The sequence below is a fragment of the Triticum aestivum genome, chromosome 6A (genome assembly GCF_018294505.1).
Source record: "Triticum aestivum cultivar Chinese Spring chromosome 6A, IWGSC CS RefSeq v2.1, whole genome shotgun sequence".
Lineage (NCBI taxonomy): Eukaryota > Viridiplantae > Streptophyta > Magnoliopsida > Poales > Poaceae > Triticum > Triticum aestivum.
The window spans coordinates 584,885,837-584,899,703 of NC_057809.1; the positions used below are offsets into that span (position 1 = coordinate 584,885,837).

At 47.8% G+C, this 13,867-nt stretch overlaps 1 protein-coding gene across 1 annotated transcript; it reads left to right on the plus strand.

Moving 5' to 3' along the window:
- The first annotated feature begins 7,346 nt into the window (after positions 1 to 7,346).
- On the plus strand, positions 7,347 to 10,510 carry LOC123128710 (protein CYPRO4). Its single transcript, XM_044548791.1, has 2 exons — positions 7,347 to 9,113; positions 9,979 to 10,510. The coding sequence occupies exons 1-2, from the start codon at positions 7,464 to 7,466 to the stop codon at positions 10,258 to 10,260; spliced, it is 1,932 nt and encodes a 643-aa protein (XP_044404726.1). The 5' UTR covers positions 7,347 to 7,463; the 3' UTR covers positions 10,261 to 10,510.
- The last annotated feature ends 3,357 nt before the right edge of the window (positions 10,511 to 13,867 follow it).

A 13,867-nucleotide genomic window follows, 5' to 3' on the forward strand; every position in this document is an offset into this window, starting at 1 on the left:
AACTTTTTTAATACATGGTAATATTTTTTTCAACTACATGTTTTACATTTTCTTTATGATGATAAACATTTTATAAAACTACACAACACTCTTTTACGTGGTTCAACATTTTTAAATTTGCATACACTTTTTTCAAGGGCATGCCACATATATTCTGTTAAGTTTTTAGCACATTTTTTTACATCACGCAAACATTTTTTTACATTGTAAAAACATTCTTTTAAAAATGTCACAAACACATTTTTTGGAACTCGTGATCATTCTTGAAATGTTACATTTTTTAATGTATAAAACATTATTTTGAATCACACAAATATTATTATACATTGTATAAACATTTGGATTAGCCCATACATTTTTTAAAACTTGTGATATTTTTTAGATGTCACAAAATATTTTCAGGTTTCAGAAAATGTTTATGTATCAAAACATGTCCGCACTTTAAAATTTTGTTCAGGTTGCAGAAAAAATTTATGTTTCAAAAAGTGTTTGCACTTTAAAATTTTGTTCAGGTTTCAGAAAATGTTTATAAATGTGTTTGCTTTTTCAAAGTTGTTGATTTTTGAAAATATTCGAAATTATCAAAAATTTCTCTCACATTATAAAATGTTCAAAGATTTCATAAATAAATATGTTTTTAATAATTGTTTTCCCCTAAAAAATGTTTACAAAGTTCGGCGCTTTGGTTTTTGATTAAATATTTTGGGCCTCTGACTATGCCAGTCATAGTCGTCTGGTGTAGTGGCTACCAGGCCCAAGTTCGACTCCACAGCATGTTTTTTTTGTTTTGGAATTATTACGTCGGCGTTAAGAAAAAGAAAGAAAGAATTTTGTACATGGTGTGTTAAGGAAAAAAAACTCGCTACATGTCTGGTGGGTTGGCGCAGTCGAGTCCACTCCCAACAATCCGAAACATTTTTTAAATACATTATTTAGGAAATAATTTATGAAATTACAAAAACAGAATTAAAAAATGTAACACAATTTTGAAAATACGAAATATTTTTCATAGGATGTGAAAAACTGTTGGAATTCTGAACATTTTTTGATAAATATGATTTTTTGTAAATCGCGAACAGTTTTTTAAAATGCTAATAGAGTTGATTTTGTGCGAAACACGAAATTCCAAACAGTTTTTAAAAACACAAAACGAATTGAATTTGTGCGAAAAATAGAAAACAGAAACATTTTTAACCTTTGAACAATTTTAGAAACGTGCGAACATTTTTTAAAACCTCACGAATTCTTGTTGTTTTATAGTGGGCCGGCCCAAATTCTAGTCCGTGAGAGTAATAGGTGGAATCCCGGCCGGGATTATAGTCTTCCCAGCGTGCCAAACAGGTCTAGGGTCTAAAATAGACCGAGATTACAAGTTCAGAGTGCCAATTTCCGGGATTCAAAGTTCAGGGTTTGATTTAGCTTTCGTCTACAATTTTAAGGTTTATTTTGGACTTTTTCCCTCCATAAATAATGGCACCCTTGGCCCCGTTTCCCTTGTCCTTTGCCTGTCTCCCCTTTCCCTCCCATTGCTTGCCCTTCGCCAGAGCCCAGACGCAGTCACACAGAGGACTGCTGGTGCTCTTCCCTCCTCTCATGCTTGTTTAGTGGCCAGCAATTTAGCCGATCACTAATGGCGTCCGCCTTGCAGATGAGTAGCACCACCGGCACCATCACTGACCTGGAAGCCGCCACGACGGTGAGCCAGATCGCTCAATCGTTGTGCCCATGGGCTTCGCCCACGAGGGCGCAACTGGCGCGCTCGCTCTGGGCTACAGGGTTTGTGACGCTGGTCATGGGCATGACCACCGCGTTCCACCTGCCGTCGGCCGGACCGATCTTTGGCCCGGCTGTCTACTACTTCACCCTCATCCTTGTCCTCACCGCCGCCGCCGTGGAGATGGCGACGGCTTCGTCCTGCTCCGCTCCGACGAGCCGCGCTGCCACACCTTCGCGAGGCGCCTGCTGTCGTTCGCCTACCTTCTTCTCCTTGTCGCAGTCTCAGCTAGCGGCTTCCTCGTACCATTCAAGATCGCCTAGTAAATTTTAGAGTGAATTCCAGTTTTTACCCTTTACTTCCACATTTTTTACACTAATTATCTCATTTAACATTTTTTCATTCCAATTACGCCATTTAGCAAAAGATCGGTCCGGCCCATGTGTATGAGCAGAATGTTTCAGTGTTGGAGATACTACAGGAACAAGTATGTTGTAATACTCAAGTTAACTGTGTTGATCTCAAACCATTTCAAACTCAAAATATTTTTTGTTCTTTCAGGCCATATCAACTCAGCAGTCTCAAACCACTGCTCAAGGCCCTCTACCAGAAAGTGCATTCATTGCAAACTGTAGAGATGCTATTCCAAAGCCAAGACCTACTACAGCAACTCTTGGTTTAAAAAGGCAGAGGAAGAAAAGGGTAGTGAAGACCAAGGAGAACACAGTTCCTGAAGTATAGAAGAAGTGTTCTGATGTTGTAGTTTGAGCTTGAAAACTAAAAAGCTTCTTTTGGGCTAGCACTGATTGGTTTGAAATTAAACCTAGTGTTCTCATGATGTAGGTTTCATCCAAACCATCAACAGTGTCTTTTGAACTAGACAAGCAGGGCATGTTTATGTGCTTGCCTAGTACTAGTATGGCCAAGTGAACTATTCTGTGAACTATGTAATGTTGGAAATGAACTATTGTGTGAGCTTTGTTGTTCTCAATGTGGACGAAAATGAAGCTATTCATCAATGTGGATGATCGTCGCGACCGTCCACATTGACCAAAATGAAGCTATTCATCAATGTGGAGATAGCCGCGACCGTCCACATTGACCAAAATGAAGCTATTCGTCAATGTGGACGATCGCCGCGACCGTCCACATTGACCAAAATGAAGCTATTCATCAATGTGGACGATCGCCTCGACCGTCCATGAGACAAAAAAGAGTAAAAATAAGCTAACTTTCATTCAAATCAAACACTTCATTTAGATCAAAATGCTCCCAAAATCTCAATCTTGCTTTTCAATTCAGATTAAACACTTCATTCAAATAGTTCATCCCAATAGTGCTTACATGTACTTCATTCATTTCAGAGCCACTACATAAACCATCACAACCAACAAAGTGACAATACAAAACAAGAACATCCTAACTAAGCAGATCAGCTCATCCAGCTTCTTCACAACATCAATCATCACACCATTGCAAATCTTCTGAACTTCAACACCTCTGTCTTCCTCCTCCTCTGCCTCTTCACTTTCTATGTCGCCCAATGAATGACCAGAGATACCTCTAGATCTTCCTATTCTTGCAATAGATATGTGGCCATTCTTAACCAGAAAATCAAAATAGTTATCCGGGCCATCTTCCCAGTAGTAGTGCTGGCATGGATTCGTTCCAACCTGGACGAATTTGACACATTCAGAAAAAGAGAAATGGGATAGAATCAAAGATAAAGGCTTCAAAACATCAAACTCTTGGTTCTTACACGATGGTTGGGGCACTTGTAGAACACCCGTCCAGGGTTGGCAGCAGATTTCGAACGGAGCACAATGGTGTCACGGACATGGCAGCAAGGGCAAGCCACGAGCGGCAACATACCATACGAAATTGGAGCTTGCACCGGCAGCGGCGGTGGCGCTGACGACGACGCTACCATGCTCCTCTTCTTCAACTGCTTCCCCGCCGAGGAGCTTGAAGTGCCGGCCATGGCTAGGGTTAGGGCACGGGAGAGACAGAGGGGGATTTGGGGAAGAAATAGAGCAAGGGACCGGGGAATGTGAAGAAGAGTGTTTCTAAGGGGTTTTTTGTAAAAAAGAGCAGCCTCCGCAGCCCCTGTGTCGATGTGGCGTGGGTCAACGCGCCACGAGGGCAGGTCAGCGAGCGCTAGTGAAGAAAAGGACCTCGGGTGAACCACTTATGAAAGAATTGGGACCTAAAGGTGCATTTTCAAAGAAATAGGACTAAAGTGACACAACGACGAAACTTTTAGGACCTCAGTGCATTTAACTCTTTTTCCAATGCCCGACCAGGTCACTTGGTTTAGTCGCACCCAGTTTTTTTCTCATGGCTGTCAGGTACGTGCGCACCACATCGAGGGAAAGAGGAATAGTTATCTTCGGCGGTCAAGTACGTTAAATTTTGCATTGTGGGTTGTGGTTTGTAGGTTACCGAAAAAAGCTTTCGTCCCACTTTATATATAAAACAACGATCATCCACAACCAATACAAATACACGCCACCGCAACACACGCACACACCAAGGCATGATACATAGGCGTTGAGCACAACAACAACACCCCTAGCACTACAAGAGCAACCGGGGTCCTCAACCGTGAACACGCCATCGCGAAGAGATGAAGCCGCATACGACAAACCGTGGGCTCCAAGATGGCACCTTTAGGAAGGTTATGATACCAGAGGGCCATCACCACCCGACCTGAGAATCAGAGTTTCCCCTGGAGCAATACGATGGGCAATGAGAGCCGCGACGATGCCTTCAGGAAGGGAACGAGCTTCGCCACCGCCAGTCCATCTGAAGATCGAACAGGTTTTCACCCCGGTCAACACTCACCGCCACCGTACGCCACACCCCATCGACCACGCCGCCCACCCGGCCATGGCCACCGGGCAACACCGAGCCACGGGCTCTACCCATGTGCACCGTGCTACCACCACCAGGGCCACCGCCCTGGCATCCAATACCTTGACACCACCTCACCCGAGACTCGCTGGTACCCCAACAAAAGATACGAGTGGAAAGGTCCCGCCTTTCACATCCCTGGGTAGCCCCCCAGCGCCGAGACCCAATAGGCCAGCCAAAACTGGCCTCCATCGACCCGTCTTGCTGCACCGGGTGCGAGACGAGCTCGGTCGTGCTGTAGGGCATGAGACGAGGTCAGTCGTGCTGCCGGGCGCGAGACGAGGTCGGTCCTGCTATTGGGCGCGAGACGAGCGATGGACCGCAGCTTGGAGAGGTCCAATCCTTCGACCAAAGTAGTGCCCGGACGACAAGGAGAGGAATCAAAGGCCGACACAAGCCGCCTACGCGCCAGCCGACACCAGAACATGCCAGCCGCCACCAGCGCCGGCGAGGCGTCACTCGGCCGCGGACTCTGGCGGCGGCGGTAGGGTTTGCCTCCCCTGCCGCTCGTGGGAGCGCCAGATGAGGTCGTGCCCGGCGCGTAACACTTTCGTACTCGGTTTCTAGGTTTAATGTGTTGATATTTTAGTTTTCTTCTTTGATGCAAGACATCAGAGGAACCACTTATTTTAAGCTTTGGGAGATCATTAAACAAAAACACCACAGTCTATTTTACATGTCTGCAGTGCTATTGTCGTACATGTGTTTTTTTAGTGGGCTCCAATGATGTGTGTCCATTGAAAATTAGTACCATCAGTTATTGACATGATTCTTGCAAAAAAAAGTTATTGGCATCATAGGATCGGATTTTTTTTCTTTTTATAAAAATGTACATTTGGACACTTAGTCTCAAGTAAAATTAACATGATCTTTGCAAGAAGGCTCTTAAAATTTAAAAGGGGTAAGAACAGACAAGATTGTCACTAAATGGGGTAATCTGGATAAAAATTTGTTAAATGGGGTAAATAGTGCCGAAAATGGTTAATTAGGGGGTAGAAGCCGGAATTCACTCTAAATTTTACTGCCACATTTCCACCGCTTTACTCTGCGGTGTCCGTGAACACCAGATCAGTAGCTAGGCCTGCTATCCTGTCCGATTCTGTGTTGGTGCATATTCTTTCCGGGCGGGGAGACAACGGTCGCTGGTGTATGTAGTACTGCTCTTGCACTGTTGTGAACGTATCAATATTGTGTAATAATTGCACTGTGTTGTAGTAGTACGTGCTGCCCATCATCAATCAAAAATTATAAAATGTGTTGCGTACCAATCCAAGCGTGCGACCAGATGAATACTCTAAATACCCTCAAATACTACTGGTACGGGAGTACAAAAGAAAGGGAACGCATTTTAATTTTGTGACCGTACAAGTACATTAAATAATGTCCCTGAACCACACAAAATTAGCTAATTGTGATCTATGTCATGCCAAATTTTGAGGGAAAACATTCGGTGCTTCTTTCTTTTAGTCTAGAACACTGAGCAATGCTAGACGTGTGGGGGGTTTGCTATGGAATTGACGGACAGAGCAACATGGAGGCTTAGGATTGGAAGTAGAGGGAGGTGAGGGTACACCCTGGTGAAATTAAGAGAGAGTTTTCAAAACTTGCATAAAACATACGTAGATGTACTGCCTCTGTAAACAAGTCTCTAAGATGTCCTATATTAGCTTACATAGAAAGTAGTAGTATTATTGCTAAAACCCAACACTCCAGATTGTTGCCATAAATTTCGATGTACCGATGTTTCATTAATTTCGCTTCGCACTTTTGCGGAAATTTCACCGTGCGATTTCGCGGAAATATGTTGCAACGGCAACAAGAAGCGATGGACAAAAGAAGCAATCGGAGCAGTCTACATTGACATGAAGGATAAATTAATTTACGAACCAACCTCTGATTGGATCGGTAGGTGAACAGTGTTATCATCAGCCCACCAGGGTTTAAGTTCTGATTATCGCATTTATTTCTGTATTTATTTTGAAATTTTCGGCGATGCGTGTTTAATGGAGGGAGGCGTTTCTGTCGATTACGAGGCGTCTATGATGACTTCATCAGTCCTAAGATGATATGTCTTTGCATGATGCTCATAAGGATAGGGTCTACATGTGTATATTCATAGGAATGAATGTATGCGTGTATGTATGAGGGTGTACATCTATATTGAGTTCTAAACAAAAACACTATGAATTATATACAGACCGAAACGAGTGAACAAACACACTACAATATGTTTATATATGGACTGAAACGAGTATCTGATTTAGAAAAAAAAATAGAACACGTTATACTCCCTTCGTCCGGGAAAGCTTGTCCCTCAAATGGATATATCTATCATCAAGTTAGTGCTAGATACATCCATTTGAGAGACAAGTTTGGGACAAGTTTTTCCGGACGGAGGGAGTATTTGTGAACGAAGGGAGTATCTAATTAATTTTGTAATTAATTTTATAAAAAGAATCCCTCGCAAAAAACAATTTTGTAAAGAGAAAACTGGATTGGAGTGTGTAGCTCGTCGGCACGATCGACGGCGAAATCCGGGCCCATCACCCGTGGGCGAAGCAACCGATGACAGACAGGTTCATCCATACCTCGTCCGCCCCCGGCCGCGTACGTAGGTGGAGCGCGTCGCGTCAGTCCCACGCAGTCACGCACCGACCTCCCCTCCCCCGCCACGTCTAACGCCACACGATCGCATCCGCTTATATAATCCCCCGCGGCCCACCGACCGACCGACGGACCCGATCGCTTTCCTCTTCCTCCCACACCCGCTCCCGCTCCGCTCCATCCATCCTCCCGATCACCGCCGAATTCCCCCACCTACCCCCGCCGGCCGGCCATGGGCGCCGCCAACAGCCGCGAGGACCTCGACCTCACCTCCTCCTCCGGCGAGGAGGAGGAGGAGGACGCCGACGAGGAGTACGACCCCGGGTCCGCCTCCGGGGCCAAGCAGCGTCAGGACGACCCGCTCCGGGCCACCACCCCCGCCTCCATCGAGTTCCTCGACGCCAAGCTCCGGGCCCTCGACCTCAAGTACAAGCAGCCCGACAACGCTGCCCGCCTCTACCTCCACGTCGGCGGCGCCTCCGCCGACGCCCGCTGGGTTCCCGCCGAGCGCCGCGCCACCTACGCCTTCCTCGACAAGGCGGTCGCCGTGGACGACGACGACTACTACGACGACGAGCGCCGCGGCCGTCGCTCCTTGTCCTCGGCCTCCTCGCGGGGGCCCCGGTGGGTCCTCGAGGTGGACCCGGGCCGGCGGGTCTCGGCGCCCGTGGGGCAGGAGCTGCAGCTCAAGGCGCTCCCGGGGCAGCGCCGGGCGGACTTCGCCGCGGCGGGCTCCGTGTGGGCGCTGCGCTTCCCCAACGACGCCGCCTTCCGCCGCTTCCGGGAGCAGTACGACCGGTGCCTCTTCGAGAACACGTACGGGGTGGAGGCCACGGACGAGGGCCGCCGGGAGGTCTTCGGCGCCGACTTCGCCGCCTGGGCGCGCCCCGCCGAGGCCGACGACGCCGTCTGGGCCGACGCGGAGGACGACCTCGCCCCTCCCCCCGCCGCGCCCGCCAGGGACCTGCTCGAGGAGTTCGAGGAGGAGGCCGGCGACGGCAGCGGCATCCAGAGCCTCGCGCTCGGCGCGCTCGACAACAGCTTCCTGGTCGGCGGCGCCGGGATTCAGGTGGTCAAGAACTTCCGGCACGGCGTGCACGGCAAGGGCGTGTCGGTCAGGATCTCGGGCGGCCGCGGTGGCGGCACCAGCACCACCAGCACCAACTACTCGACGCCCAAGAAGGCCCTGCTGATGCGCGGCGAGACCAACATGCTGCTGATGAGCCCCGGGGACACCGGCGCGCCGCATTCCAACGGCGTGCACCACGTCGACATCGAGACCGGCAAGGTCGTCGCCGAGTGGCGGTTCGAGAAGGACGGCACCGACATCACGATGCGGGACATCGCCAACGACAGCAAGAGCGCGCAGCTGGAGCCCTCCGGATCAACCTTCCTGGGGCTGGACGACAACCGGCTGTGCAGGTGGGACATGCGCGACGCGAGGGGCAGGGTGCAGACCATCGGCAACTCCGACGACTCGCCGGTGCTGCACTGGTCGCAGGGCCACCAGTTCTCGCGGGGCACCAACTTCCAGTGCTTCGCGAGCACCGGGGATGGCTCGATTGTTGTTGGCTCCGTCGATGGCAAGATCAGGCTCTACTCCAGGAGCTCGATGCGGATGGCCAAGACGGTCTTCCCGGGGCTTGGGTCGCCGATCACGCATGTGGATGTTACTTATGACGGGAAGTGGATCCTGGGCACCACAGACACATACTTGGTTTTGATCTGCACCATCTTCAAGGACAAGGATGGCAAGGAGAAGACCGGGTTCAGTGGGCGTATGGGAAGCAGGATCGCCGCGCCGAGGTTGCTGAAGCTCAGTCCGCTTGATTCAATCTTGGCTGGGAATGACAACAAATTCCATGGTGGACAATTTTCATGGGTAAGTGTCATATTCTTATTCAGGCACATACCATTGACTGTTCCTACTGCTATCTGGCAATGCACTTTCTAGTCTTAACCAAATTTTATCTGGAATATGCAATATTAGCTGTTCATCTAGACTTATGTAGTCCTGGTTATAGGTGAATTCAGTGAAGGTACTATGCTAGTAATCAATTAAGGCAAAATGTTCGCTGTCCATAATGGCAGTTCGCTAACTTACTAACTTGTCATAGCTCTAACTGGAAGTCTGTACTGATTAAATACCAGTTTACAGGAAAATTCATGCGGTACTAATTATTAACTTTGAATATGCGGTACTAATTAGCATATCCATCTCGACATGGCAGTGTGCCTACTTCTAGGGTAATCAGTAGCCAGACAGTTTGTTGATACTCTCAGTTTAGACTGCATTACTTTTGGTACTAATGAGTAGAACAAGTTCAGTTCATAGTACAAATGTCAATTCAGAACCAACACCAATTGAACCCTTTCTGAAATCTCCTCTCTGTTTTTTTACATGAAACTAACTTGTGACTTCAACGCCACTACCAATGGAAGTACTCCGTATGAAATTTGTCCATCCTTTCTGTGGTTCCATGTTTTCATGGATTATAAACATGTTTGTTCAATTGGAAACAGGGTATAGTGTTTGGGAATAACAATTTCTGCAGTGTACGAATTAGTGTTCTTCCTAAATGACACTCTCATGCAATAGTCTGTCTCTCATGCCATTGCTCGTTTCAGATATTATATCTCTGTTATGTTCATTTGTACGCAAATGGCTTCTTACAGCTTCCTTAATTCTTCACTGTTGATAAGCATATCCTCTGATCCGTGTTCCTCTGCTGTGATTTTGCCCCCAGGTAACGGAGAACGGGAAGCAAGAAAAGCATCTCGTCGCGACAGTCGGCAAGTTCAGCCTCATATGGAACTTCCAAAAGGTGAAGGACAGCAACCATCACTGCTACCGCGACCAGGAGGGCCTGAAGAGCTGCTACTGCTACAAGGTCGTCCTCAAGGAAGAGTCCATCGTCGACAGCCGGTTCATGCACGAGAACTTCGCAGGATCCGACTCCCCTGAAGCTCCCCTGGTTGTCGCCACCCCAATGAAAGTTAGCTCCTTCAGCATCGCAAGCAAGCGTTGATTCTGAACCGTAGTGTTAGAAGTTACGGGCCTCTGTGCAGATTGGTCACTCGTCTAGTTTTTTCTGGTTCTTTTCAATGTAGAGTCATGTACTTATTTGCTTGCGGTTTTAGACTTGCGTGTTTGCTTGTTGATAAAACATATGGCCTCGTTCTGAATGTTCGGACAAGAGTGTAGTGAGTAGTGTTCTGTGTGTGTAATGCAAACATCATTTTCACGCGTGTGCAATGGAAGTGTGTTGAAAAGAAGCATCTGAATGTTTGTTCTTTCTCCTCCCTCGTTTTTGGTATTCAATTTGGTACCGCTCCGCAATTCATCGGTGGCATAGATCAGTAGTGCCATACGCTGACATGTCACCAGATGGCATTACAAGAGCGAGACGAACTTGCAAGTGTTCAGCATAAGAAAATTACTTACTGAATCCCTCAAGAACAAAAACGATTAACTGAAGGTACTTCGAGAAGTCTGAGCGCAGGAGTACACATAATATAAGACGTTTTCGCAGTTAGTAGAAACAAATATTTCATGAACTGGTTCCAGTAGAAATTGAAGATTTCACTTCACCCGACAAGACCTAAAGTATCGCCAGGCACCCATCATTCTGAACCGTAGTGTTACAAGTTACAACAGGTTCCTGTGCGGCACTCTCTAATGATTTTTGGGCCAGACAGACGCAGCGACCATTGTCAGATCGAGGCACACTGCTGATAAACAGAGCCCAAAAAACCCTTCTAAAGACCAACCTGTGGTCAACTACGAATCGCAGCACAACCTCAATCAGCAGTGCTTCAGCTTGCAGCACCTCCGCGTCTTTTTACAGCGCCGCCTTCTCATCGCCTTCCGGAAAACCTGCACCATCATCTCAAATTACGTGTGTTCAAGTTGTAGACAGAAAGAAATTCATGAGCTTGCCAGCAAAGAGGAACACACGGTAGGTTTAAGTATCTGGCGACACGGTAAAATTGCTCACGAAAAATATCTCGGGAAGAGGCAAAATACTAGTAGGGCTCAACGCAAAGCACACACAATGCAATGCAGAATCATCCTTACAATCCTCACCCTTTTTACCCGTTGTCCTTGGAATACATGGCCAGACAGGCATGTGAACGCAAAGAAATAAATACAGCAAAGGGCTTCGGAGCGGTAAAAGAAATGGTAGCTTCGTGTTGCCGGACTTCTCTTATGGCGTGTTTGGTTGCCCGCATCGAGCCCAATCAGGCCCGCGCAGAAAGGAAGAGGCCTGTTTGGTTGCCTGGTTTTCCTGTTGGGCCTGCATCGCACGCTCCTCAAAGCAGCCCAGAGGCTGGCTCGTTGGAAACCCTCGGATCGACAGTTTCTCGCGAGTCAGGCTCAGTGCGGCGCGAGGTTGCACGGGCGGGAGTGAGGCGAGGGCGAGGGGGATGGCGGGAGATGGAAATCTGGCGCGCCGTCCTGGCGCCAAATTAGCCTCACCCCCTTTCACTCGCTCACCCATAGCCACTGCCCCCCTTTCTTCCCTACTGCCTCACCACCGGCGGTGGCTGCGATTTCAGATTTGCGCTATAGGCGGCGAAAGAGGCGGCGGCGTTTGCGGCGGATCTGGTGCTGCCCTTGCTGTTGGCCACCGTCTGTGCCATGGCTCCCCTACGCCGTTCTCGTCTCCGATGTCGGTAAGCAGCACCCCTCCCCCCTTTGTTACCTTATTGGTTAGGCCGTTAAGCTAGGTGTACGATCGATTTTCCACTGAACGAACCGTCGATGTCGACTAGGTTATGGACACACGGATGAGGCTGATAATCCAGGCAGCAACACTGATTAGTGTGATTCAGACATGGGTCATGTTCATGCACCAGAGAGTTGTTCGTCGTGCTGGGAGACCTTTGCTCCGCTATGGTCCCTTGTTTCCTCGGGAATAGGAGAGGATCCAAAATCTGAACTACATCTACAACTGCAATGACGTCGAGGCTCTGTAGATGCTTGGAATGAAAAGAGCACCATTTGCCAGGCTTGTCGAGACCTTTAGGAGCAGGGGCTGTTACAAGATAGCATCAACACCGGTGTAGAAGAGCAAGTGGCGATGTTCCTCCATGTTGTTGGCCATAACCAGAGGTTCAGGGTCATTCACAACACGTTCAGGAGGTCAATGGAGACCATCTCTAGGTACTTCAAGCAGCTGCTTTATGCTGTTGGGGAGCTTAGAGGAGAGATGATCAGGAGACCATCTGGCCAGACACCACCCAAGATTCATGGAAGCCCAAGATGGTATCCATACTTTAAGGTGAGCATTGACAATATACACTTTTCATGGCTTGATATGCTTGTATTGTTCAAGTTGAGCACTAACACAGGCTTGTGATGCCATTTTCAGGATTGCATTGGGGCAATAGATGGCACTCATATCACTGCCAGAGTTTCTAGGTCACAGTCTGCAACATACAGGGGGAGGAAGCACTACACAAGCCAGAATGTGCTTGCTGCTGTTGACTTTGATCTGAAGTTCACATATGTGCTGGCTGGCTGGGAGGGGTCAGCGCATGATGCTAACATTCTCACTGACAGCATGAGTTGACCTGATGGGATCAACATCCCGACAACAAGTTCTACCTTGGAGATGCTGGCTATGCATGTTGGCCGGGTATTCTTCCACCCTTCAGGAAAACAAGGTACCATCTCAACGAGTTCTCTGGTAGGAACTATCCTAGGACTGCACAGGAGCTGTTTAATCTCAGACACTCCAGCCTTAGAGTAACTGTTGAGAGGGTATTTGAAGCTCTGAACCATAGGTTTAAGATCCTGGATCAGAAGCCATTCCACCCATACCCCATTCAGGTTAAGCTAGTTCTTGCTTGTTGCATTCTGCATAACTGGATCCTACAATGGAGATTTGATGAACACGTGCCTGAGGAGGAAGATGTCGAGCCTGACGATGTTGTAAGCTCCGCCATGGTGTGGAGGCATTTGACAATGACGCTTGGAATAACAAAAGGTTGGAGTGGGCAGAGGCGATGTGGCTTAACAGAGGTCAGTGCAGGATTTGAAGAAGATGGAAGAAGAACAAGAAGCAGCAGGAGCAGTAGCAGAAGCAGAAGTAGAAGAAGAGGAGAGGAAGAGAAAGATCTGGTAGCACCGATGAACTAGCCTCTATTTAGCAAATGGCTCTTAATAATTTGAACTGTCATTTGATAATAGTTAGGATGAACCGTCATTTGTTTAAGTAGATGGCGCTACATATTCAGATTCTGTGTGGCAAGCTCACCACTAGTTAGAAGTGGTGACAACACCTTATGCAGGTTGCAACCAAACACCATGTCATATGTGCGCCTAATGCAATGCGGGCAACCAAACGCCGGGTCGAAAATGGTTATCTCATGCAACTAGGGGCATGCAGGCAATCAAACTATGTGCATCTGATTTTTTTTGACCAGTATCCCCTCAAACCGGCTTAATAGAGCCAGGCTCGCCGGACCAGACTGAATCAGCAATGTAACCAAACACGCCCTAGTGATTCAACAGATTTCTAACTCATATTTTTAGAATAACAGGGAGTGAGCTGAGTTCCCCGGCTCCATTACTGGAAAACAAACCTGTGATCAGGTACAGTTTTACAACGTTCAAAACAAAAGAAGCGC